A 26,031-nucleotide genomic window follows, 5' to 3' on the forward strand; every position below is an offset into this window, starting at 1 on the left:
TGTTAGGGTATTGGTTGATAGTCGGGGAAGAGAGGTTGTTGAGCTGGAAAGCAACGAATGTGGAATTGGCCCCTAGATAGCTTGGATCGCTCAACTATGTATGCAGTCGGATTGAGGTAAGCGGGGAAAAGGGACAGAAAGTCGTCAAGCGGCCGCTGGGAGCTGAAATCAGGTTATATAACACCACACTCAGGCGAGGAAGACGAGGAGGCGCGAATGGGGGGCGGCCGATTATTGGGCGGCGACGGGCTGGACTGGCATGGAACGGACGCGCACGCGCACTCCCTCTATATTAGTAGTTACATACATACATACATACATACATACATATGTATGTACTATTAGTTGATCGACGTTCCATTGCTGCTCAATTGGAGAGAGACGACGGAAGGGGAGTTTCCAATTGGCCCAGCAGCTGCAGCCCGTGTCTAAGACAGGCGACAAGCCGACTGCCAGCTCCTGCTAGCTGCCAGGGGTTTGCGTGTTTTGGAGAAATACGAGCTCGGAAGTAGCGCTAGATCGGTACTTCTTCCCCCCATGTCCACTAATTCATGAATCCGGGGTAAGACAGAGTTCAATGCGTCTCTTTTTGACTTTACACCATCCCGACCATCAACAAGCCCAACTCAGGCGTCGATTGGCGCATCCTGCGAACCCCTTCTCCCTGACGTCTGGCCCTTCTCCCTGCAATGGGTGCATCTTTCGCAATAGTCCTGCCGCCTGTTGAACTGCCGGAGTATGCGCCAGTTGACACAGATCAGTAACGGTATCCCAACGCCCAGTCCGACCCCCAGACCAATAGCCACCCCATGGTCCGGTTTCCGCGCCAGACAAGCGACAGCAGAACCAGCTGCCGGTGTTGTTGTCGTTGAGCACCAATCCTGGGTAGCGGTACTGGTGGGCAGAGCTGGCTGCTGGGCGATAATGGTGGTTGTGGCGGTCACCAGCGTCGTCCAGGCAGGGGTCGCCGTGGAATTGCCGGCAGGGGGTAGCGGCGGAACTTCCCGTCGAGAGATGAGAAACATCAGATCTCGTCGTCCGAGAAAACCTTGACGAGTCGCATGCGGGAGCCGCTGACGTGGCGTTGGTTGCTGTCGTCGTTGCCCGGGACGTGGCCCTCGAGCTGAAAGCATGTTGGCTCGCATCCCCGACGTTTGTCGCCTTGCTGGCCTGTCCTAGGTGGCTTGCCGTCGGCGCCGACGATGACTGCTGTTCGGCACGAAACGTCTCCCACGATCTAGAAAAGGCCTCCAGGGCCCTCCGCGCTACATCACCAGCCGCCTCCTCCCTGCAGAGCTAGTAGATGAGGCTCTTTGCCAATGACGTGATTCGGCGCTGTTGGCGCCCGCATTGGCAGTCGAGTGTCCACACAAAACAGTGATGGACAGATGATATCGCGGCAGCAACAGCGTATCGCTATCCATCCCGAGAAAGAGAAGAAGAAACTGTCAGCTACACCTGCATATGCATGTCATGTCTCGCCCCCTTCTTTGGGTAAGTACCTGTGTGGGGGTGGAGGATGGTGAAGGTAGTCCCTACAGCGCATTGAGGCTCTCCGTCATAGAACTGTGCAGCACAAACGCCCAACAACAGCGACACGATGGCTATGAGGCATCTCATGGTTGGATTTTTGTATCGCATTCACAATCGGCTTTTTCTCAGGTGCATCGGGTTGTTATTGCATGGTGGTCGGCACCTTTGGGGGTCGTTCATCATGCAGGGCCTCAGAAGCCTATATACCCTTTCTTATACTGACAATATAGGACTCTCATGATCTGGAGGAGGGTGATATCGAGAACATACCTCCGTGACAACAGAATGTGTTCGTAGAACCTAGCCCTATCTGCCCCCCTTTCATCCGTGGTTCATGTCGCGGTGGTGATTCAGATCAATCTGTAGGTGCAAAATACTGCATGCTTCTCTCGAATGACCCCCACAAGGAACCAAAACACTGACTAACACTATGTATAGGGATCAACTACGATAAACGGCCGGGCGACGAAAATCACAGAGCAGAAACGAAGACTTTGTATAGTGACAATAAACCTGTGGCTCATTCAATTTGCCTATGCTACATAAATCCAACGCCTATTTGCCTTCCTATGCTATGCAATATCGCGAAAAACATTTCTTAAATTTGACTTAGATCACGAGCACCAGCCCGGACGCGGCAATCGCCGACATCAAGGCCAGCATCTTATTAAAGTCGCCAGCACGGCCGCCGACGGCCGCGCTAGTCTCCTGGATGCCGATGACGGGCTTGGGCTGGTAGCCGCCCGTGATGGGGCGGGTGTCCGTCTTGCCGTCCCAGCAGTGGGTGTCGAAGCACCTCTGGCAGGCCGCGGGGATGGTCGTGTTGGTCTTGAGCATGCTGCGCTGCAGCACGGCGCAGCCGATGCAGGTGCGCCAGTTCGTCGACATTTCACCCGTGGTGCCGTTGCCCATGGTGGCCACGTTGAAGCCGTTCTGGATGATGGCGTTGCGCTCGGCGTCCTCGTAGCTCATGGTGTAGGTCGAGACGTTGGACCAGGTCGTGTAGGCCATGTTGGGCACGTACACGATGAGTGGCGGCAAGGGGTTCGAAGCCTTGCTGCCGGTGGTGTAGTTCTTGGGGTCGCACCCGAAGAAGGTCGGGCGCTGGTTCAGGCCCTTGTTGATGAAGGTCTCTGCGTCGGGCACGACGGGGAAGCGGGTGCCGTTGCTGATGGGCTGCGCAGTACGGTCATAGGTGGCCCGCAGCGCCGTGCCGTTGGGGAAGCTGTTCTCCGTGTCGGCCGACGAGTCAACGGCGAAGATGACGTCGACGGCGCGCTCGGGCTGGATGAGGGGTGCAGAGGCATGTTCTGCAGATCCTCGCCACCGTCCACGAGGGTCAGCGTCTTCTCGTTCGTGTTCGGGTTGGTCTTTTCGTTGTACTTGTAGAAAGGGTTGGGAGAGTAAACAGCAATGTCGTCGTTGGCCTTGCCAATCTTCTCCAACAGGCTCTCGACCGCATTGGTAATGAAGGTTGGGATCTTCTCCGACGAGATGTTCCGCATAGCAATCTGGTTGAACAGCGAACTGCTGGTTCCCATGACATAACCGAACTGATCGAACCCGCTCATGCATTTCTCGTCCTTGGGAATAGCACCGTTCGAGAAGTTGGATCCCAGATACTGCAGAGGCACGAATCCAAATACGTTGGGGTCGAACGTACCCAACTCCCATGGGTTGAATTCGTACACGGTGGAATTCAGCGCAACGGCCTTTTCGCCCGGGAAACGTCCATCGGCGACCAGGATCGGCAGAGGCTGCTTGGCGTCATTGAATCCGGGCGAGCGAGAGATGGAAGAAAAGGTGTAGGACGGGCCGCCATCCTTCGCATTGATCAATTGGTACGAAAGCGTGCGGCCCCAGTAGTCGGTGATGGAGGCGTTGTAGCCAGCGTCTCGTTTCGCGTCGACCGCATCATGCACGTCATCCCAGTAAGATGCAGTGTTGAGGATCGAAATGCCACTCTCCTTGGGCCCCTTCAGGATGGAGCGGCTGAATTGCCAGAGGGACGAGCCTTTCTCGCCATCACGCAGCTGGGGGACGGTAGAGAAGTTGTTGGCGTAGATGGAACCGACGAGCCAGCCGCCACCCGACAGCCCAGCCAAGTACGTTGCCGACTGCAGTAGTCCTCCGATGCCGTTTTTGTCAGTGGATCCGGCGACGCGGCTATCGGCGGCGGCGACGAAGCCTGCCCCGTTCATCAAAGCCCTGTAGCCTCCGCCGGACAGCGCAATGCCCACATTGGGCACGGCGGTCAAGTTCTGACGGTGGTTGTTGATGTAGGCCTGTGCATCGAAACCGGGGATGTTGGCACCACGCAGGAAGTCGATCATGGGCTGGATCGTGTTGCCCCGTCGTGTCTTCAGCCAGTCGGCTTCTTGCGGTGAGACCTTCTGGGCGCTGCGGAGCGTGGGCCGGGTCGAGGGGCACTTCACCTTGGCCGGCGCATAGCCTCCGGAAGGTGAGTCTGGGAGTGCCCGTTTGATGACATGATCGGCTTCAGCTGCGACATCGACGAGGCTGGGCGATGCCAGGGCCAACGAGGCCAGCGTTAGTATGGAAAATTGCAAATGCATCGGGGTCGCGCAATCTTTTGGTTACGCTAGGGATGCGCTGGGTTCGGTCCCTTCAAGGAGACGAACAGAATGGGAATGGAAAGCAGATGCTGCAAGGGACAGGGAGGAGCGAAAAAACGAATTGAGAATATCCAAAAACACGAAACAAGAGTGAGGGTAAGCTCCAATCTTTATTAATGAATGTAATGTGTCGATTCAGCAGCGTCAGGTCGCAACAGACGGCGAGTGCACTGCCCCAGCCCACCGCAGCTCACACACGACGTAGGATGAGAAGTATGGAGTATTGGTTTCGCTGGTGGTCGATTCCCGGGAGTGCCGGCAAGGGTCTGACGACGGGACTTTGTCGGTAAAGAGCCAATAGTCTAGCGCACACGCGGCGGAGAGGCAGGCTGTGAAGGCTGTGAAGTAAGAAGCAGCAGAATGCGCCAGTGATTGGCCGTATGCAAAGTAAGGCAGGCAGCAGCAATATTGTTGTCGTCTGTCTGTCTGCTTAGCCACCGTTCTTCTGTTGATCGACGAAAGTAAAAAGAAAAAAATAGTGTCTTGTTGTGTATATGTATATGTTAGTAACACAGTCAAGGCACAAGGCGCGGTGGAGCAGGGATGACCCTGATGATTTACAACTGCTCATGCATATTCCAGTTAGCGGTTTCTATTATCGGTAAGATATTGCGATGGCCCTTCTTGTACCCACGGGTAGAACCGTCGAATGACATGCCATCCATTGGGAGTTGGGCATCGTGGGTGCTGAGGCTCGTACCGCCGACGGCGTGCTGAGAACGGATGGAGACTCACTTGCTCAGTATGCTAGCCTGCTAGCAATGGCGGGAGGTGGGTGCAGCAGTTGTTTGTGCCCGTTCTTGCTCGTAAAGAGGAAAGCCAAAGGACCACTCTTAAGTGTCGTTGTTGTTGTTGACGATGACTTGTACAGACAGATAATTTGCAGCTTGCATGCCGCCAAGTCCCATCATTTCCGCCCCATCCTGGACCATCCTGGGCTATCCTGGGCCATCCTAGTCATGTCAGCATCGGGTTGGCGAAGGGCTTCTTTAGCATGGTCCACTCCGGCCACCAAGCATCTTGGCTGGTAAGCCAATGATGTAATAATCAATTGCCATTTTTTGCCTTTCGCTATTCATGAAACGTGGGCGGTCGTCCTGTCGTCCCAGAGCACGAGGGTGCGCGACAAGGATGACAGCATGTGTTTCATTCTGCGAACTTTTCCGCCTTCCCAAACTGCAGACTGCCCATTACTCGGCGTACCTTGCAGGAGACAGCGCCTCACAGAGGAGGCTTGAGGTTAGTAAGGGTCCTGGCTCTCTCTTTCCACCTTCCGTTAGGTTAGTTGCTCTCCCCCTGACGGCGGCAGGCGGACCTTTAGGGGACCTGAGGTTGCACTCTCCGGGGAACCGCAGATCAGAGTTGCCGCGTTTCCGTACAGTCGCTGCTAGTCCCGCATCAGGTCACGACAGGCGCCCAGGGCAGTGCCGCGGCCCCCCCTCGCTCCAACAGCCTGTCAGCCCAACAGCTAACAGCCAACAGCCCGACTCCTGCCACGCCCTCCGAGGCTCATTCACCCATTCGTCCTGTGTACCGCCACACCGACCGTTTTATAAGACGTAAGCTACATGGCATATCGATATTGCTGACTGTGAGCGTCGCCTCGTTTGCCCGATTCTTCTTACCGCGGGTGCAGATCGAGAGGCTTGTTTTGTGATATATCTCCTGCTATCCTTTCATTTGTCAGTCTCTGAGTCTATACGACGGGGACAAGAAAAGGAGCCGGGATGCTTGCGCCAGCCACGCCATCATCATCACCATCATCATCCAGGATGCACCCGAAAGCTAATTGGTTCGGGCCATAGACCTTGCTTGGAGTTTGGTAGGATGCATCCTGCTGACTTCTCCTCTTCGGCAACCCCATGAAACACAGATCGCACTTCTTTGAGCGCACCTCTTCGACGCGATGCGCTCATCTTTCCTGAGAGCGAATACGAACGCATATGCAGTAGCCAAATGTGCTCTTTCTTCCATTTACGGGTATCGTAATAATGCACGCAAACTCTATGCGATAACCTATACACGGGACAATTCCTCCCCTTCCCTTCATCGCCGGACCGGGGAAGCAGCCAAAAAATCATGGGGGTATTACGTGGGCACGAAATCGTACAGTCCATCCTCCAATCCGAGCCAACTCTGTCCTGCTTTTATCAGAGCAGCCTTTCATCTGCGGTGAGACGTGAAATAAAGAAAATGATAGAATAACCCCAGGTCGGTCGTCATATCCACTTCGGATCGTATAGCCTTCCTTTTCTCGCTCTCTCCCCCTCTTTCTGCTTCTTTTCCTCTCTTCATCGGTTCGTGGCTCATAAAATCGTCCTAGTTGTGTAGGATGAAAACGTGATCTGGTTCAAGCGAAGTAGATCACCTAAACGTATGATAGGGACCCTCAACCTTCACATCCTTAATACCTTCCGGTAGCATGCGAAGCCAGTTAGTCCAGCTCTCAATATTGAGAGACTCGTCAGTCAGTCGGATCGACAGGTTCAATTGAGGCCCCCATTGGCCTCGGGACTGAATAAAGGGGGTTTAGGTTGCGTAAATTGCAGCGGGGTCAAGGTAATCGAGGGGAGTCTCCAGTTCCCCGACATTTGCAGATGTAAGGGGGATGGTGTTCTGCTGACAGCATCTAGTCCAAGATGCCTCTCGTGTACAATGCGCGGGTAAAGTGCCAGAAGTTTCGAGTGGAACTCAGCACCCGACAAGGCATCAGATGGCCTCTGGTTGACGCGAGAACGCAACTGTTCGGCCAGTGCCCGCGTAAAACTGTTTCTGCCGATCAGGTTGTATTGTTCTTGCGATGTAGAGGCGGCGATGATCTCCAGCACCCCCTTTTGGCGAACCATTTTGAAAGATGGATAAAACGGCGCATCGATGATGACTAATGTGTCCGAACAGGCTTCTTCCAGGGTTTGCTGAAGGCCGTTCCATCGGATTGCCGACGCTCGTTCCACGTCCTCCACGCTGCAAGGGGTCAGCTCTGCCATCCTGTAGAGGATCCTCCCATCAGTGCTCACCTTGCCAAAATCATCTCCCTGTTTTCGTCCAAAAAGCTGCCCCCATTATAATACACAACCTTCAAAACATCTCGCGTATCGCTATGATCAATGAAGTCATTGATTGTGCGAGAGAGCCATCTCGATGAATTCTTGCATCCGTCAGAGGATGAGGGCGGGATCCGAATGATTTCAACCGTGTAATGGTACATCTTGTCAAGTACCTCGGCCAGGTCATCGACGGTGGCTGCAACGTTGGCGTCCATGTCATCTTGCCAACAGACAAGAAGAACCATGATCATGCTATACCGTCCCCTATGGGGCCCAGACAGGATCCGAGAAGCGGTTGTTTCAAGCTCGGATTTGATCGAGTCGATATTGGGCAGAGCGGTGTACGACGGTGGGCCTGCCGCGAGCGAAGGCATCGTCATGGATTTATCTAGTCTTGGGCCAGATGGTAGAGGGGTTCGAATACGGGAGTCACTTAACGGCGCGCGGCCGGGTGTGGTCTGGTGGGCAGGGGGGGTTGGGGTCGAGTCAACGTCCATGTCCTGGGAGTCTTGTGTGTAAGGGTGCCGCAAGCTGCTGGACGCCGGACTGATGGGTCGGCCCGCAAGCGGCACCAGCTCCTGCATCGGGCTGTGAGATCGATACTTTCTCATGGCGTCTTCCCAGGTCATATTGTGATGATTGGGATGGCACTATAGAACATGTCAGTGGCCGACGCTCCCTCCCCATTACTGCCCGGGCCAACGGCAAGCGAAACGAGGAAAATCCAGCTTACAGCAACCCGGCGTCGGCGGCAGTCCTGACAGGCTCCCAATTTGCGTATCAGCGCAGCCTTTTCCCTTTGCTGGGCCGAAAGGGGCCCGGTACGCCGGCGGCTGGCGCGGCGGCTGTTGGAGATTTCGGCACCATCTTTTACCGAGAAGATGGACTGTGACGATTCCACGCTGTAAATGGTTGCGTTCGTGTCAGATGAGGCGTTGGTCACCGCTGTAGCGTCTGTCACATTGGTAGACGTCGACGAAGCCGTGTCCTTCCTGGAGGGCTGTGGCGACTGGTCAGGAGAAGCCGGCATATGGTTCTCTGGTTGATGGTGGGTTAACGGCTGCTGCTGTTGTTGAGGTTGCACGCTATGGTCCTCCGCCTGCATTTGGCCTTGGTGTTGGTCCTGCTGATGGGTCTGTGACTGTGACAAGTGCTGTTGTTGGTGGTGTTGTTGTTGCTGCTGCTGCTGATGTTGCTGCGGCGGTGGCGGCGGCGGCGCTCTAGGGTCTTCCGACTTGGGAAATGCCTCTACCAAGCTCGGGGCGGGATGCATTGCGCGCGCGGACGGGAAGCCGACTACATCATAGGGAATGTGTAGCAAAGTCACTCGCCTAAGAGCGCGTGCTCCACAACGGAGAAGTATGCTTTGATATTTTTGGCAAGCCAGGGAAGGCGTGGTTTCGATTCCGGCAGTGAATCTGTATACTTGGACGGGAATGACGGGTTTGTTGTTTCTTCCCAGCTGCACGGGTTGCCGGTAGGGGGAGGAAAGGGGGAGAAACCTTTTGGGCACAACTTTGGACGGAAGTGAATATGCTGCAGATACCCCTCTCTCAAATGCGCGTGGAGAGGAAAATGTGCTTCCTCGGTGCAAAACCCGGGCCACAACCAAAAGCGAAAAGAACTGGACGGGATAGGGTCGTTCAGGTACCCGCAATGTCGACTCGTGGGAATGGAGACGGACTAGCTGGCGAGGCACAGTAGTTAGCAGTCCCGACGCAGGCTTCTTGTATCTTTTTTATAATGGACTTTCAGGTGCAAAAGGAACCTAAGTATACATGGCATGCAAAAGGGTAGAGCAGAGGCACTTGTGAAGGTTTCGTTCGCTCGTTTGCGGGCGGGCGGCAGGAGCCGAGTAGGCCCCCGCGCTAAGGAAATACCACCAAAATAAAAATGACAAGGAACGGGGAAATGGGGACGACTGAAGCTCAGGCCGATGCACACACACGCACACACACGGCGTGCTATCAGACCACTGCAACCAAAAAATTACATTACTCCGAGAGGGAGAGGCAGCAGATGTGCACTCGAGCAATCTCGGTAAGTCTGAAGATGAACATCTGTGGATGGAGGAATGGGGACAATTCGCATGCTGTGCTGTAGGCGGAGATATACCTACATGTAGGTACGTATAGTGGGCGGGCTTCTTCAGGACTAACTGGAATATGTCAAGTCAGGACGCGACAACGTTCGACAGTGCCCCGTTAACCTCGGTCAACATATGTAGGTAGATATCATAAAAAAGGCTTCGACGATAGCCCAGAAAAACGACGAGAGGTGTTTACAGCGAGGCCCCAGCCATCTGCATATGGGGATGACGGTTGTATTGTATTTGTGCTATGCTGTCTGTCCGTCTCCTGGGCAGCTCCGGGCGAGGATAAATACATGCTTATCAAGTGCAGTCGCACCTCATCTCGCAGTCTACGTACGGTCTGCTAGCCACGCTACTCTTTGGGAGGTCAGTGAAGTGATGCAAGGACGGTTGATGCCGTCCCCCTCAACCCTCGCGTTCAGATGGCTGTTTTCCTGCCTTTGTGCCCAAGGCGGTTGCAGGAAGCACCAGCCACGTGGGTGTCATATAGTCGTCGCTCGCGCAATCAACGAATCTGACTGCTCAGGTATGCATTTGTTTTGGGTATCTTTTTCTGGACATTTTCTTTATTTTTTTTATTTTAACCCTTTCCTTCCAATGTTTGGAACGAACCCCTCGTTGCGCTCGATTCGCTGTCAATCGAGCCCGGGCCAGCCAATCAGATTTACGGCCAATCAGGCACTGCTTCCGACCGCTGACTTCGGTGAGTGGACAGGATTCCCGGCTGCTGCCCACTCCACCCCCAGCAAGGTCAGTCCGGGAACGCCCAATCTGGTAAAAAGGTGGTCAACCGTCCACCCCCCTACCTGCCCTACCTGCCTAACCACTAGCCACCCCTACCACCCCTCCTCCTCCCCATCGTTGCTTTTCTTGGACTTTTACCGGGCAAGAAGGAAACACAGAAGAAAAGACAAAGAATTCTTCAGCGACGGCATCTGGTGACATCTCCCTGTGGGGAAAGGGAAAAAGGGAGAAGGGTGTCATGTGTGATGCCACACCTGGGCAGAATCCCATCTCCATCCCCATCTCCATCTCCATCGCCTGTTCCGTCCCTCTGTCTACATCCTGTCCTATCCTATCCTAACCTACTGGCTGCCCTGTCCTGCCGTGCATACTCTAGACTCCCCTACTAACCCTCACTAGTCTCCTCTGCCACCTGTGACGGACAACCACACGGACATACTGCTGCTTGGATCTCACAAGACGGCCACCAATCTAATCGGCCACGGCTCGACCGATCTGTTGTTTCCGGCGTGACAGACGATGCATTCTCCCGCCTCATCACACCGTGCTGCATTGACACTTTGCCAGACAGAGAATCTGCATCGCACCATGTTCCTGGCAATCCCCAGACTTCATTTCCCCAACCCATCCTTCTCCCTTGTTCTTCAGACTAGAGGGCTGATCTGGCCTGCTGGCTGCTTTTGATGCTGCATACAGTACTGGCTGTCGGCACGATACCTTTCCAGGAATAGAAAACCACCTGCCGTTTCCGTTGCACACACTTCCTCTCCATGGGCGCGTAGTGCGCTCGGTAAAGATCGGGACGAGCTACTGTTGCTGCTGCTGCTGCTGCTGCACCACATTTCCCAGTGAATCTCTGCGAGGCTGGCGGGACTCTCTTTCTCTCTCTCCGCGTCTCTCTCTTCTCTCCGGCTCCCGCCCTCTTTCTTCCTCGCTCTATCTTTCATTTGGTGGAAACCGCGGCAGCACCGAATGGCTCTCCGTCATGCAACGTAGTGCCAAGCTGGCCATTTGTTCCCACTGCCACGCCTATCAGCGTCCGCTGGGCATCCATCTGCCTCCCCCCTTTACTCTCTGGTCGTCTCTCTGGTAGGCTGGTTTGCGTTACGAATTTGTATCAGGTCATGGCAGATCGGCCCGGCAGGTAGCCAGCTATCCCCTACCTAATCCTTCAGCATAGGACGGCTCCTCTCGTCATTAACCGGTGAGAGGTGAGATACATAGATATGCTTGCGGGTGCGTGTTTGTTGTCTCAAAACAGAGAGACTATAGGCGAGAGGGTAAACCCGTGCATCATCCCTACCTACTTATCGTGCGTTGTTGCTACATCACGCTGCCCAGTCTTGCATACATACGTAGTTCTGATCTCCAAATCCCGAGATTACCTTTTGGCTTTTATCTACTCTAAGTTAGGACCGGGTCACGACGATGACGGTAGATCTGGGTGCCGCGTGTCGTAATAATTTGGCCCTTCTGGCTTGCGTCTTGATCACGCCTCGCGAGCATCTGATGTATGGTGGTCTGCCGCATTCAGACCTACTCCCTAATCCACCCCTCTTGAGCGCTCTAGCCGGTGTCAGTCTCTGTCCCAAACCTCTCCTGCAGAGGTGGATAAACGCAGTATAACGGATCAATATTACTCAGTACGCATGGCAGGGTGACAGTCTAGAATGAACCAGGAAACATCATTGCTTATCAAAATAGCAAGTGTGGAATATCATTACTAAACGGGGGACTATAGAAGACGCACGCGAATCCGACCCTTGGCCACCTTTCGCCGACTCCCTTGTGGGGGCCGCGACCCATTTCGCCGTCCTATCGAGACTGGTGTTCCAATGTGATACGATGTCCCCTTGGTATTCCAAAGAAGAAGAAAAGAAACAACTTGACCGGTTCACATACAGCCCCTGAAAGCCAGAAGTCGGAATGCGAACAGGCTCAAGAACGACTGACAGCGACCTCCAATGGGTATATACTGCCATCACACGATAGCTGCTAACCGTTGCCGCCCAAACCTAGAGATCCCCGAAACACGCAAAGAGCACCCAAACGCCAGACCCGACAGCAAAATCGTCCCCCACCATACATGGCCTCCTCTCTCCTCCCTTCCCCCGTCTCTCGCCGATAATGAATATGAGGGGGTCCTTCACAAACCCACACCTAAACGACTGATGATAGGAGTCTTGTCGATGCCCAGTCTCCCACGTGGGCGAACGGCCTGTCTTCTACCGTGACACGTCGGTCCTCCAGAAGAACCAGAAGCTTCTGTAGCTTCTCGCCGCAGCAACAGCGGGTTTGACGGTCTCTTCCCTCGACATCCTCGAGGGCTTGCTCTTCTCGAGAGTTGCCGCGTCCTCTAATCCCCGGTGGTGGATGGGCTGTTGCTGCTGCTGAGCCGAGAAGTGCTCATACAAGCTTTCCATTGAGCGGGAGTCGATCATCTTGGAGTATATGCGTGCCTGACGGGCCGTTGGGCTATACGATTATTCGATGGGGCCTAGAGACTTTGAGTATCACCGTTGCGTAGGATAAGTTGTTGTCTGTGTAGATGGATAAAGATCCCTAGGTAGGCCGTGCTAAGAGGATGCGAATGACTTTGGAATTATGAATGGATGGACATCAGCAGGAATCAAAGGGGTGTATATGACCTGTATCGGGTGAACTGTGTCAAGTGACTTGTATCTAGAGCCATGGTAATCTTCTCTGGAGGCAATGACGAGCAGATCGTCTGTTTATAGTCGTTGTCTCACCTTCTTGCTTCTGCCTCTGTCAAGAAGCCAAGCACTGGACACCAAATAGGGACTTACGGAAAGCTGTGTTGGGTCTAAAGAAAGAATTGTGTTCTCACGGCAGCTGCTGTTGGCTTGGCGCGAAGTGAAATGTATGGTGAGCGCAAACCAACAATGTCCATTGGCGGCATGGTCGGTGATAGAGCGTGGCACCCACACGTGAGAATTCCAAAAACAGAATTCGAGAAACTATGTGATCGCAACCGCTCTTACTACGCTGCAGCGGAGATATAGGATGGACCAACTGCATGAGGAGGAAACAATATGCAGCTGCTGTACTGGCTCGTGCCTGCGCTTCCTTCGCGAAAGAACTGCGCCTCCTTTCCAGGTGATGATATCAGCCAGAGAGAGGTATACACACATACTGCGGTGCTCAGCCAGCTCAGCCCCCAGAATCCTGTCAGCCCTATACGGTGGTGACATTGGCTGCTGGTAAGCTTACACAGTAAGTAAGTAAGTAATGGATCTGCAGTGATGGGCTGGATCGGACTAGGAAGAGCGCTCCTGTCTGTTTTCCCTTCACCCATCCAGCCACCCACAGACACCCACAAGGAAAATCCATCGCAACCCCCCAAATTCGTGGTTGCGGACGTAGACTATCGACAATATTGCTACTAACCGTTGATTTTGTGTAGTATCGCAGCCAGTGTTGGTTGGGGGTTGGTTGTGTGGAGAGCTCCGCCTCGCCCAAATACAACATTGCAATGGGTAGCAAACACAAGACGGCGATCATCGCATCTTGCATTTCTATAACCCCAATACTCGGCAGTATTGTCGTCGAGGGAAGATTCAATCGGCGCTTGCTTGACGGCGCTCCATCTCGTTCAGCCAAACTAATCGTTAGTGACCGAGACTTGACCGAACACTTAGTGGATGATTTGATTCCGAACACCTGCTGCCAGCAGCGATCGCCAAATAGCCTGGCCGCCGTCAAAACAGCAAACCATGGAAATCCCCAACAAACATCACACCACCACATTACCCTTCGAGTTTGCTAATCACGGAGTGGAATATTGGACAACATTCTCGGGCCCCCAACCCAACAGCCACACATCACATCACACAACCTTTTCATCGATATATTCTGTGTCGGATGTTGTATCCCTCCCGGAATCGACTCTCGGCTTTCGTAAGGACATGGAAATCTATGCAAGAAATGCCGCCGCTGCCGCCACTGCTGCCGCCGTCTATGTTCCTGGGGCTTCAGTTACCCACTGTGTGCACATGTTAGCATCTACAGCTCACGTATTTGGTGCTTACTTGTATTGATGAGCGCAATGTGCCAGTATCATGCCTACCGAGGGGGTTGTTATTGGCGTTGTTTGAATCCCGACTCCAACAGGGGCCGGGAGAGAACCCTTAACACGATACTCAAACCCATTGCATCAAGGAAAGAAGAGGCCAAAAACCTGAAGCCAATCACCATCAACGCGCCTTTGCCGAGAAAGGGTTAGTGGCGCATATGGGACGGCACAGAAGAGAAGATTACGGAAAGAGTACATTTCAAGACACAAGCGTAAGTGTTGCATGCGATGCGATGCGAGGATCTCTGATTGACTGCAACCCTCGACTGTAAGTCCGTACACGAAGATCAATTACAAGCATTGGTATCGAACGATAACCTGAACGCCAACCCCCACGTCGCGATTGCCTTTTCAACCGCGCGTGGTACTCCGATATCCTGTTCGCCAGCCATCCGAGGCATGGTCAAAACGAATGTGATGAATGCCGCCAGTCATGCCTAGTAGACAAATATAAACTCAAACAATTCCAAAACTCCTCTGGAATAGCAACCGTATTCCTTCTCGTTGTCCATGCAATAACGTTTATTTCCAGGCCTTGCTCAAAGGGCTGGCGATCTTGGGCGCAAATTGAAGACTCTTACGCCTGGCGGCCATCAATCTCATCATAACGCCTTGGTCCTTTTCCCGACCCAGCAGGCCCTTGCCCAATTCACCGTAGAGGCTGGGCTTTGGCGGTGCGGTCCGCATCAGCATATCCTGTTTTTCGGGAGAATCATCTTCTGCGTATGACTGAGCGGCTGGTGTCTCGGGGGTGACGTCCATGGCATAGCGAGCAATGGTTTCCGGCGCGGGCGTCTTGGGGACCGGGGTGAGCATGCCAATGGCATCCCAGTCATCTTCGCCAACGGCGTCCATCTCCTCGTCCTCATCCCGGTCAGACGGCGTTCGCATCCAGGCGGTGCTATCGCGGCGGCTGACGTGGTTGTTAGGCACGGTTTGGCAATCACGGGGTGCCGCAGTCTGCTTCATTGGCGTCACAAGCGTGCCATTCTGATTTGCCAGGGCCTTAGGTTCCATGCTCTTGCGGCGGCGTTGGCCACCACGGGGCACAAGACTGGTATCGATGTAGTATGGGGCTTCGTCGACCCACTCGTTCTCGCGCTCGCAGCTGTGTTATGTTAGTCTTTCAAGTCGAAAAGGGGATGTGTGTAAATGTTAGCTTACTCTAAAACCCAGCCGACTCCCACGCACTGCACCACTCCGCCAGATTCGCGAACTTTCTCCATTGTGCGTTTACCTCCATCCTTGAAGACAACATGAGTGATCCCAATTTTCGATTGCGAGGATTCGCTGCTGTTAGGGCTGCTGGGATTCCAGGTCCAGTTCTTGACGCAACGCGCGCCCATCGAGGTGAGGAGATCAACAAACACGGCACTCGCATCAGCGCCTTCGGTAGTGTGAACATCAACAAAGCAGACCGCGCCACGTAGTAGAGCAGGGTCGAGGTCTTTGCGTGGTGTGCGTGCTGGTGTACCCATTGACGACCAAATATCAGACTTGGATGGGGTAACGGGTGGCTGCTCGTTGTCTTCGTCATCCAGATCCATTTCATCACCCTCCGAATCTTTCACCGGAGAATATGAAATGACGGTCGCGTTTCTAGAGAGACCTCCGGGACGCTTGACCTGAGCACGAGATGCACTAGCAGTACGTCGCTTCATGCTTCTAGGAGTAGCATCGTCTGCTGGCTTGAGAGGAACCTTGGTTGTAGTGTTGAAGGTGCGCCTGGTGGACGGACGAGCTGGTGTGACGGGAGGGACACCAGACATCGATACTCTGGAGCGACCAGTAGCCCCACCAAGCAAGGCGGGATCGATAGGGACAGCGTTTTCATCTCCGTACTCCTGACTAGCTTCAGAGATAGAGTCGTCATTGCCCTGGTGGTCGAGCATCTCTTCCTCGGCTTGGTCAGGCTCAACGAGAGACATTTCATGAGCTTCGGCGGCAAGCTCCATGTCTTCTTCCGTGACAGGAATGTCGTCAAATACGGGGTCATCATAGCTTGCACCAAGATCGGCCTCCAAAGCCGCCAGCATCTCCGCATCGGCATCAAAACTGATTTCGGATTCATCAGCTTCCATTTCCGCTCTCACTCTCATCTCATCCTCGAAGTACGAGCTCTTGGCTGGTGAAGCACCATTGGATTTAGGAGTGTTGGCTTCTACCAAGGAAAGATCCTCCTCGCCAACAGTCTCTGGTGTTGTACTCGATTGGCTGCTGCTAAGCTTGAGAGGGCTGCCCGCTCTCCAGTCGCTCAGTTGTCTGGCAAGAGGCGTGAAGCCAAGCTTTGAGCCTCGCGAGACGGATCGGATCGCTCGGTCGGCAGCCTTGATGGCACTTGTGGGTAAGGTGTTTCTGGGCGTCTTAGAAGCACCCGGGGTGGGAGTAGCAGGGACAGCACTCAATGTGAGAGTTGCGTCATCCCGGAATTTTTGACTAGTAGAAGCGAGCTCATCCTCGGACTCGTCGGGGTCATAGGGGTCTAGATCCTTTTGTCGCAATCCGAACATGGGATTGGATGGCTTGATCGCAGAGCGAGGAGGACTAGACTCCGGGCTGATGTCGTGAGCTTTGTCCTCTTCGGTGTCATCTATGTCGACATCCATGGAGTCATCTTCCGGTGCCTCAGGTGGTGTTGGGACTGACTGGGGCTGAGCCTCGACATCGGCGTGGCCAGCCACGATTGTTTGTGTTTGTTCAGATTCGGGGCCTGCATCAGCGGTTTGCAGGCGCTTCTCCTGCAGAGCGGGATCGGCATGGCGAGGAAGCACAGCAGACAGGCGGCCCGGAAACGCAAGCTGTGCGGGAGAATCCATAGAAATCTCGGCCTCGGGCTGTTCACCAGTATGGTCATCGGTTTCGGCCGCAGCTTTATTCGTGTCATCATGATCGGCTACATCAAGCTCGTCATGAGTTTCGGGTACTTCGTGAGCTTCATCCACCTCGACACCATTTTCTTCAGCGGAGGTAACCTCCTCGGCTGCCGAGGCCAAATCCTGGGTCGTCGTCATTGTAGAACGAATAGACGAGCCCAAAAGCTTCATTGGAGATGCGGGGCGCTTTGCAGGAGAACCCATCAAAGACATCTTCAACGGCGACTTGGGACGATCGCTCTCTCCGTTGGTTGTTGTAGATTGGAACTGTGCAAATGGCACTTGAGGTCTCTTGGCAGGGGACTGTAGCAAGGACGCCTTAGCGGGCGACTGAGTCACATCTGAAGAATCCTTGGACGGGAAAAGCAACGACGGGACTCCCTCGACTCTCTTGGCAGGCGATTTCATCGCATCTTTAAATGGAGAGGATGCGGGCCTTCGAGCCGGGCTAGCAAGGACAGTGCCGCCAGAAGCGTCTTCGGCTTGCTGCTCAGACGCTTCCTCGGCCTCTTCTCCCTTCTCGCTTGTAGGAAAACCCAGATCAATCATCTTGAAAGTACTAGGTGGCTTAACAGGGCTCTTCATCATGGGTTTGAGGGGTGTCTTCTCGTAAGTGGCCAACTCGTCGTCCGAATCTGAGTCTCGGGATAGAGACCGGTTCAGCGTATCCTTCTTAGGGCTTAGAGGTGCCGGCTTTTCCTTTTTGTCGTCTTCACCGGTTGTTGTTCGTGTACTTGCGCGCGTAGCTCTGGTAGCAGTGCCAGCCGCCTTTCGAACTGGCTTGGCTCGCATGCCTGTTGCCGTTTCAGGCTTCTTCTCCTTGGTTTTGGTTGCGGTGGTTGTAGTTGCTGTGGCTGTTGTGGCTGCTGCTGCAGGCATGACATTCTCCTTCTCCGGCTCCTGGAATGAGACTGACTTCTTAACGGAGACAATCCTGGAAGCTGGGCGTGAGACGGCCGACTTGAGACCGGGAGTGGGATTGGTGCTGGCCGTAGTGCAGATTGTACCAGCCTTCTTCGTTATGGCAGTTGCACGAGTGCGCGCTGACTTCTTGACAGGCTCCGTATCAGACTTGTCTTCGTCGGGTTGCGCGGCCTTGCGAGTAGTACGGGTTCGGGTAGCCTTGACAGGTTCAGACTTTGCTGGCCCAGCGATGGACTTCTTTACCCTCCCACGCGTGGCCCGCGTTGTGGTAGTGCTTGCCGATGTATCATCGTTGACCGGCTCTGGGTCTTGTTGGGGGGCAGGGTCAACAATTTTCTTGGGTCTGCCACGGGCTCTGGGGGGCTTGTTCATGGTGTCTGCCGATGTAGGCGCCAGCTCATCTGCGGTGTTGTGGGATTCCTCATCGTTTTCTGTTTCGTCGGCTCTGGTTTTCCGTTTGGTTGAAGGAGCTGTGCGAACTGTGGTGGTCGAGGTGGTGGTGTTGGTGGCGGTTGCCTTGCTTGTGGGAGCAACCGCTCTGGTGGATTTAGCCGTTGGAGCGCTGTTGCTGTTGCTGCTGCTGCTACTACCAACTTTGCAGCTGCGCGAGCTCGCGTCATCCGTTTCGGCGGGCTCTGAACATCCATGTTTGTGTTCTAAAGAGGCGATTCGAGCGATTTTGCTGTGATTATACCTTACCGTTTATACATCGAATGATGGAAAGAGAAAAACAAGTCGCAGAAGAATAAGCGACTATGGATGAATTGATGGGAATGTGTTTATTGAACGAAGCGCGACCTTTTGCTGCACCCTGACCGGGTTTGTTGCCAAAGCCCTTGCTTTTAGTGGCGCTGCCTCCCCGTCGCTCAGGCAACTCCTTCCAGCTAGCCTGTCACAGTCTAGAAAAAGACTCGCCCCACCTATCGAAGGGGGGTTAAATGGATCTCCCATTCTGAAAATTGAGAGCGTGGCAGCGTGCAGGCATAAACGGACCGTGACCGTGATCATGACCGTGACCGTGATGCGCGACTACATTACTCACCGCCTATACCAAAACTCTTACTATCATAACATCGTTAAGGGGAAGAAAACATTATAATTATTTCTTATGTGCCTCTCGACTCAAGCTATACAGGCAAATCAGTTTTGCTTCGTGGCATTCTTGCAAGTAGTAAATTAGTACAGTACACAGCACACTATTGATCACAGTCCAGCTACCTACATGCACATATATGCTATTATACAGGACTATAGTGGTGGGAACACGGTACTTAGTTACATTACTTAACGTACTGCCATTGTCTGGCTGCCAGCTGTCTAGCCACCAACGACGTGTAGTATGTTGCCGGAAGCTATTCCGTCGCCAGCAGCTATCTCGTCGCTCGCAGGTTGTCTTGATCGTTACCATTGTAGAGATAACTGCTCTAGATCACGAGAAAGTGCTCTTCCATATGACGTGATTTCTCATCCCGCCGAGATAAGCCGGAGAGAAAAATAAAGTCTCATAGGTACATATTGAGTTTACAGCCTGTTAGTCAAGCTTATAAATTGCATGCATGGAATGAGATGGTTCTCCTCGGCCCTTGTGCACAAGGCGAGACTCACTGCAGCAGGCATTGGTGCTAGGTTCAAAGCATGAGTTTTGCTTGTATATCATTCGATTCGGACGATGTGATAGCCGGAGCCGTGACCTAAGCGGACCTTGATATTGGCCTCCGATATGGATGTAGTGAATCCCAGCCAATGCGACCCGAACGGCAGACATTCCTCCTCGGTATCAAGCCAGACGCCCAATGCTTCTGTCTCTACTACTAGGACATGCCTTCCACATAAGGTTTTCATGTACTGGCTAGCATGAAGAGAAGGCAAGGCACCTACGATTATTGGCAGAGTAACATATGCAGGAAGGAAGTGGTATGAAAGGCCATTCCCAACTAATTCCATGGAGGTAGGCAAGACTTGCAGGGATGTTGGTTGTTGGCATCAGACATAATCTAAATAAAAAAATGTTTTACCACATGTTTGCTTTTCGCACGTATAAGTAGGTGCAGGAGCACGACAGCCAACAGCGTGCCTGAGTAGCAGAGTAGAGCGGAATTCTCCCAAATCCAATATTCAGACAGGAAGGAAGCAAGGAAGGACATGTGTGAGATATCGCTCATACTTTCGCCGTACAGACACTGACATATCACGCATGTCTAAGACAGAAGGGGACCCGTCAGTTTCTAAGTGGCAATTCCTGCGCTGCACCTGACATCACATCACACCTTCATCCCGCCGTCTTCCGCCAACCGCCTCCGCAGTAGGCTGGCTGCGCCAATTCGATTTCCAGCGGCAACACCTCCGTTATCTGCCCGACCCGAGCCGTTAGCCAATTGATTGAAAACATCGATCAACTCCCCCATCAGCTTACTATTCTTTCTTCACGTATCCTCCATCTTCCCATTGATATGATTCTCTGAACCTCTTTGCGTTTCGCAGGTGGATTGACAGCGAGCCTCGAAACGCTGCACAAGCTTCCGTCGCCACTCCTTCCCTGACAGTGACGATCCCGCGCTATCCAGATTCGGTGCGCCAACGGACTCTACCGAATTCTACCGCGCCGCTCTGAGAAACTTTACGTTCCTCGATCCGTCCTGCTTGCCCAGCCTTCCAGGTCCCTGCATCAATCCCCCGCAGCCCTTTCCCTAAGGAAGCAGGAACTGAGCAGGAACTGAGCACGACCTGGCATTGTCTTCACCACCGTTGTAACGTTCCCAGACGCCTTATTCTTCGTGAAACAGTCTTATCTGTTTATATACAACCCTCCTGACGATCCCAGCGACGCTCCACCCGTACAATCTGAGCACCTACCGATACGGCCTGGTACAAAACCCGAGCAGCCACGCACGCGGCGTCGCTTGCGAGGAAACCTACCATCATATACTTTCGGCAAGACGCAACAATTGCTGTACAAACGACAGGATGGCTTGGTCTAAGTCGACGCGTATCGGCATTATGCTGGCCATAGATGTAGTCTTCTTCTTCGTGGAGTTGATCTCGGGAATTATTGTTGGTTCGTTGGCTCTTCAGGCAGATGCTTTCCACATGTTGAACGACATTATCTCTTTGCTTGTTGGTCTTTGGGCAGTCACACTCGCCAAAAGAGCGACAACGGACAAATACTCGTTCGGTGTAAGTAAACTTTCCTTGCTACATGCGTGCGTACTAGATGGATGTGAAAGATAACTGACATTTCGCCTTCTGTAGTGGTTGCGTGCCGAGATCCTCGGTGCATTCTTCAATGCCGTCTTCCTGATCGCTCTCTGCGTATCTATCCTTCTCGAATCCATTACCCGGTTTATCGATCCTCCGACGATTGAGCAGCCCCAGTTAATCCTCATTGTTGGATGTACCGGCCTGGCTTCAAATCTGATAGGATTCTTTGTACTTGGCGGGCATGGTCATTCGCATGGCCCTGGGGATCATTCTCACGAAGGCCACGACCACGACCACGGCCACGAGCATACCCATGACCACGATAACGCGCATGCTGCTGAGGAAGGCCGGGCTCCATCGGTTACTGCCCATGTTGCTAATGAAGCAGGGCCGGCTATGGATGCCCTGCCTCATGTGGCACTTGCCAGAGCTAGTAATGGGAACGATTCGCCCGAGACTGTCCGGCGCATCAACTTTGCCTCGGAGAACGACGCTCCTGGGCGAAGCGACGATCGGTCGACTGGAACTAGACTTGACGGTCGACGCCGCGCTGGCAGCCTTAAGCATACTCGCTTGCAAAGTATCGACGACCTCAACCTGTACCCTTCTAGTTTCCGCCAGAACATCATCGATCGTAGCAGGTCGAACATGGAAGAATCGGAGGGAAGCACAGCTGACGATGATTCATCCACTGCGAACGACGAGTCACAGGCAGATGAGAACTCTCCCCTCGTTACTAATAATGGCAAGGGGGGTCCGTCAGCCCTCGCAATACATACGGATCTGGCGAAAATAGGCATCATAAGGGTCATGTCTCGTCTCGGAAGCCAAATGGTGGGCGTGACTCAGTGGTACATCATGAGCACAACCACAACAAGCCACAAAAGCCTGGCAAGAAGGGCCACGGACATAACCACGCTGACATGGGCATGAACGCCATGGTTCTGCATGTGATTGGAGACGCTCTCGGTAACGTGGGCGTCATAATCACTGCCTTGATCATCTGGCTTACCGACTGGCCTGGCAAGGACTATGCGGATCCCGCGGTCTCTCTGTTTATCACTTTTATCATTCTTAGATCTGCCTGCCCCCTCACCATGGCTACGGCAAACATTCTGCTTCAAGCCACTCCGGACCGGATTGATATGCAAGACATCAAGGAGGACATTCAAGCTCTCCCGGGAGTCATTAGCTGCCATCACGTCCATATTTGGCAGCTATCAGACACCAATCTTGTTGCATCGATGCACATACAAGTCGCTTTCCCTATCACGGAAGAAGATGGGGGAGAAGTATATGGCGCTCGCCAAGTCGGCGCGCGAATGTCTGCACGCGTATGGCATTCACAGTGCCACTATCCAACCAGAATTTTGTCTTGACCAGACGTGCAACCATCTTGAAGTATCCATGCTTACGGACGGCACCTTGGACGGCCAAGCAACGGCAAACTGTACCAACGGCGATAATCCAGCTTGTCTTCTTGAGTGCGTAGATGATTGCGTGGGAAAGGGATGTTGCTCCGTGACCCCGTCCCAGAATGGCGATAATGGCAGCCACAAGTCTGGCCATTCGGGCCATGGTCACAGCAGCGGCCACGGTCACGATCACGGCCACGAGCATAGACATTAGTCATGTTTACCTACTTGGTCCCGGTGATTTTTCTTTTCCGTGCGGCTGGGATCATACCTGAAGAATTTGCAATAGAAATGCTCTTACATGTACTGCTGACGGAGGAGGCACGGTTCTCATCGGTGTTTTCTGATACCGAACGGGTTTGGGTCATTGCATGCATCTGGGGGGGTTGCATTTTGTTTTCATTTGTTAAACTGTACTATACACAACCGAAGGACTGTACGATCTCGAGCGAAGAAGGAGTGGTTCGCGGGCTAGACACTGGCTGCAAAGGCGCTGCTCATCCGATGTCATTATTTGCCATCAGATAGAAATATTAATTATTGAGACTACCTTTTCCCCGTAAAGATCTATTGCATGTTCAATGATGTAGGAGATGCAAAGTACATACTCAATGCCGAGTCGATGGTGGATAGGAGATCGAGTGCCTAAGGGCGCCGGCCAACTGTTAACAACAGCTCTCCTACACAGTTCCATGCGTCGCTCTTTGACTTACCCACCGACGGGACCGACCTATTTTTGAGTTGTCATCCGATCTACCGACGAAGTGAGTGTAATATCCGGAAAGACCCCAGGTGTCCATCCGTTCTACCACTGTTCCATCGAATTTCTATCCTTGGCCCAACGCTGAAACTGGTCACGGCCGGTGGTCGAAAGTCGTAAGGCAACCGAAGATGCCGGTCCGTTCTTCGCGACTGAGCGCTCGTGCGATGCGACCTTTAACTACGCAATGGACAGAAAAGGCGAACATCCCCCTATACTGGTATGTAGGTACGGAAATGCCAGATGCGTAGTGTGATACGTCTAGTGACATGGGAATCCCATATCTTCGCCAAATTTATATCCAAGCAACAACTGACTTATATGCGTCGTGCAAAACCTTGGCTGACCCTTACCAATTATTATGGTGACTCCGGGCTCATAATGCCATCTTTCGATTTGACTTGCTGAAGAGAAGAGGCGCCGCTACGAACCATCACTCAGCCAGTGATGGTCTTAATGCTCTGACTACGTGACCGCTAACTGACAGATTAACAGGTGCGAGGCATCACACACATGCAAAGAGGGTACATTTTATGAGAGGTCGATGGCTCTTGGAGTTGTCCTTCTTTTCCCTGGCCCATTCCAGGCTTCGCTAGATTTTGCCATCTTTCGAAAAACACTGATGATCATTGACTAATTCATATTGCAATGCCATCCGTGATACGAGACTCAATCAATTTCTCAGGATATCCAACACTTGTTATGTAAGGTGTGGCATCCAGCTTAATCCAACGTGGATGGCTCTGCATTAGCTGCGTCGTGTTGATATGACGCGTCGAACTGTATGGCAGGACATGCCCGGGTTTTCCAAAGGCACGGCAGGATATGGAGAAGGCCTTAACACAATGTATGTCTATATGAGAGAAGTCGGGTTGATTAGGCCACACTTACAGCAAACGATATTAAGTCGATATGAGAGATAACGGGTTGGTCCCGAGAAATGTCAGATGCAACCCCCTCAGCCGCGGCACGGCAAAAGCTTGCCTGCCTGCATGGCGAGCTATATACCGAGTTCGGTATTTTTCTAGCCTCAGCAATACTCCGTCGTGCCGGTGGAGGTATGTAGGTACGCAATCACCATCATTCTTATGGATTGGCCTCCAAAATATGGCGGTAGATTTCAAGTACTCAAGGTATCACCTCGAGTAAGATGTCACTAGTCATCCACAAGCCTTTTCTGGGCTGATATAAAGAACACTGCGCTCATGAAATATGCCACACGCAAACATAATTGCGAGGCTTGTGGTCGAAAATTTCGCACAAATATTGATAGAACAGTAGAAAGTCGCATCTGAGCTGTTGATACATGCAATAGGCAACAGGGCATAGCAGAGCAGAACAACCACCTAACATTCCAGTAACGGATACGCATCGGGATTTTCTTCATTCATCGTACTTACTGTGTAAGGCGATGAACACGATGAGAAGCTTACCGCGCAATCACGGGATCTATTGTTAGCCGTCCATGACCACTTTGGGATTTACCTTCATCTAGGGGTCAATTATAAGACTCACAGCAAATATGAGGACGGCTGGTGACATGAGTTCCAACCCGCCAACTATAGACTTCCCACGCACTAATGCCTGTTGGAGACGCATGAAACGGCAGGCACCGCAAAGCAATATCCATGTAGCACATGCATAGCAGGCCATAGCCAAGACCATGCCGGACTCGTACCGCTTGAGAGCCTTATCGGGCTGTTGCAACATATGCAGTTGTGCAATCATGACTCCTGTAAGCGCTAATGCTGAAGATGTCCTCAAATAAGATAGAAAAGTTCGCTCTAGAGCTACGGTTAGATAAGAAGAGACGTCAGCCGGCCTCATTCATTCATGACTGTGGTGATAGGAGGGGGATCTTCAAGGCCAGTTTGGGCCCGGACCAATTGTCCGTATCCTAAAACGTTTGCCGCGAATTCTGTCCAACATGGCTGAGGCAGCAAGGGATACAGGCAGGCAATCGCTAGAGTAGGTCGTGGTCACGGGAGGTCTCCGTAAGCCATACGATTGCTGTACACCGTCCATGCAAGAAGCACCTTGCATTGGCAAGGCTACTCTCATGTGGGAAGCCATGCGGGAATAGGCTGAAGGAAGATGAGCCCATGATAGTTTGCAGATCATCAACCAACTGCACAGGCTCACCGCGAACGGCTCATGGATGGTAGAGTTAATATAATAGAGGCAGGGGTGATAGAGTGGTTGCAAAGCCGCGGAATTCTCTCCCGGGTTGATCTAGCCAATGACACGACCGACTAAGCGGTGAGCTACTGGGTGAGGAAGATGATGCGAGAAAACAGCATTGAAGCTCACGCACCGAAATGGTCACGACATGTGTGGTGATCTACGGTTAGCTTGATATATGTCGACCACATGTGTGGCAAGCGTAACCTAGACTGAAGGGTGTCCGGCCGAGACGACGGCACGACGGCGCCGGACGCTAAGTCGATCAGTTCCAGAGCTGGCTCTGACGGATCGCTTGCATATTGTTGGACATGGGGCCGTCGTGGTGGGCTTCCATGCAGATGAGGCTCCTGCGCGGTCGCCGTGGCGAGACTTGCCTGCATGAGTGTGGTTGGTGCCTCTCTAGCCTCCTTGATGATCTCGGCTTCAGCCATCACCTTGGTACATTGAGCCTGTGGAAAAACACCACCTGTCGAAGTAAGAGACGAGATTAACGGCTTCCGCACCTGAACACCATTGATAAAATCCCATGAAC

The 26,031-nt window shown here is 53.0% G+C and overlaps 5 protein-coding genes across 5 annotated transcripts; 1 reads left to right on the forward strand and 4 right to left on the reverse strand.

Annotated features, from left to right (window-relative positions):
- Positions 1-2,142: 2,142 nt before the first annotated feature.
- PG998_010800 (lysophospholipase) lies at positions 2,143-4,109 on the reverse strand (the record flags this gene model as incomplete). The annotated part of the gene is made up of 2 exons (XM_066877616.1): positions 2,143-2,817; positions 2,868-4,109. 2 exons carry the CDS (start codon positions 4,107-4,109, stop codon positions 2,143-2,145), a joined length of 1,917 nt encoding a protein of 638 aa, XP_066726670.1.
- Positions 4,110-6,655: 2,546 nt separating this feature from the next.
- Positions 6,656-8,489, reverse strand: PG998_010801 (uncharacterized protein; the record flags this gene model as incomplete). The annotated part of the gene is made up of 3 exons (XM_066877617.1): positions 6,656-7,133; positions 7,187-7,866; positions 7,950-8,489. The coding sequence occupies 3 exons, from the start codon at positions 8,487-8,489 to the stop codon at positions 6,656-6,658; spliced, it is 1,698 nt and encodes a 565-aa protein (XP_066726671.1).
- A 3,788-nt stretch (positions 8,490-12,277) lies between these two features.
- On the reverse strand, positions 12,278-12,493 carry PG998_010802 (uncharacterized protein; the record flags this gene model as incomplete). Its single annotated transcript, XM_066877618.1, has 1 exon — positions 12,278-12,493. The coding sequence occupies one exon, from the start codon at positions 12,491-12,493 to the stop codon at positions 12,278-12,280; it is 216 nt and encodes a 71-aa protein (XP_066726672.1).
- Positions 12,494-14,667: 2,174 nt separating this feature from the next.
- PG998_010803 (uncharacterized protein) lies at positions 14,668-18,589 on the reverse strand (the record flags this gene model as incomplete). The annotated part of the gene is made up of 3 exons (XM_066877619.1): positions 14,668-15,253; positions 15,310-18,480; positions 18,537-18,589. 3 exons carry the CDS (start codon positions 18,587-18,589, stop codon positions 14,668-14,670), a joined length of 3,810 nt encoding a protein of 1,269 aa, XP_066726673.1.
- Positions 18,590-20,906: 2,317 nt separating this feature from the next.
- Positions 20,907-22,769, forward strand: PG998_010804 (zinc cadmium resistance protein; the record flags this gene model as incomplete). The annotated part of the gene is made up of 4 exons (XM_066877620.1): positions 20,907-21,116; positions 21,192-21,974; positions 22,019-22,474; positions 22,524-22,769. 4 exons carry the CDS (start codon positions 20,907-20,909, stop codon positions 22,767-22,769), a joined length of 1,695 nt encoding a protein of 564 aa, XP_066726674.1.
- Between the last annotated feature and the right edge of the window lie 3,262 nt (positions 22,770-26,031).

The sequence above is a fragment of the Apiospora kogelbergensis genome, assembly GCF_038363985.1.
Source record: "Apiospora kogelbergensis strain CBS 113332 chromosome Unknown utg000007l_segment0_segment0, whole genome shotgun sequence".
NCBI lineage: Eukaryota > Fungi > Ascomycota > Sordariomycetes > Amphisphaeriales > Apiosporaceae > Apiospora > Apiospora kogelbergensis.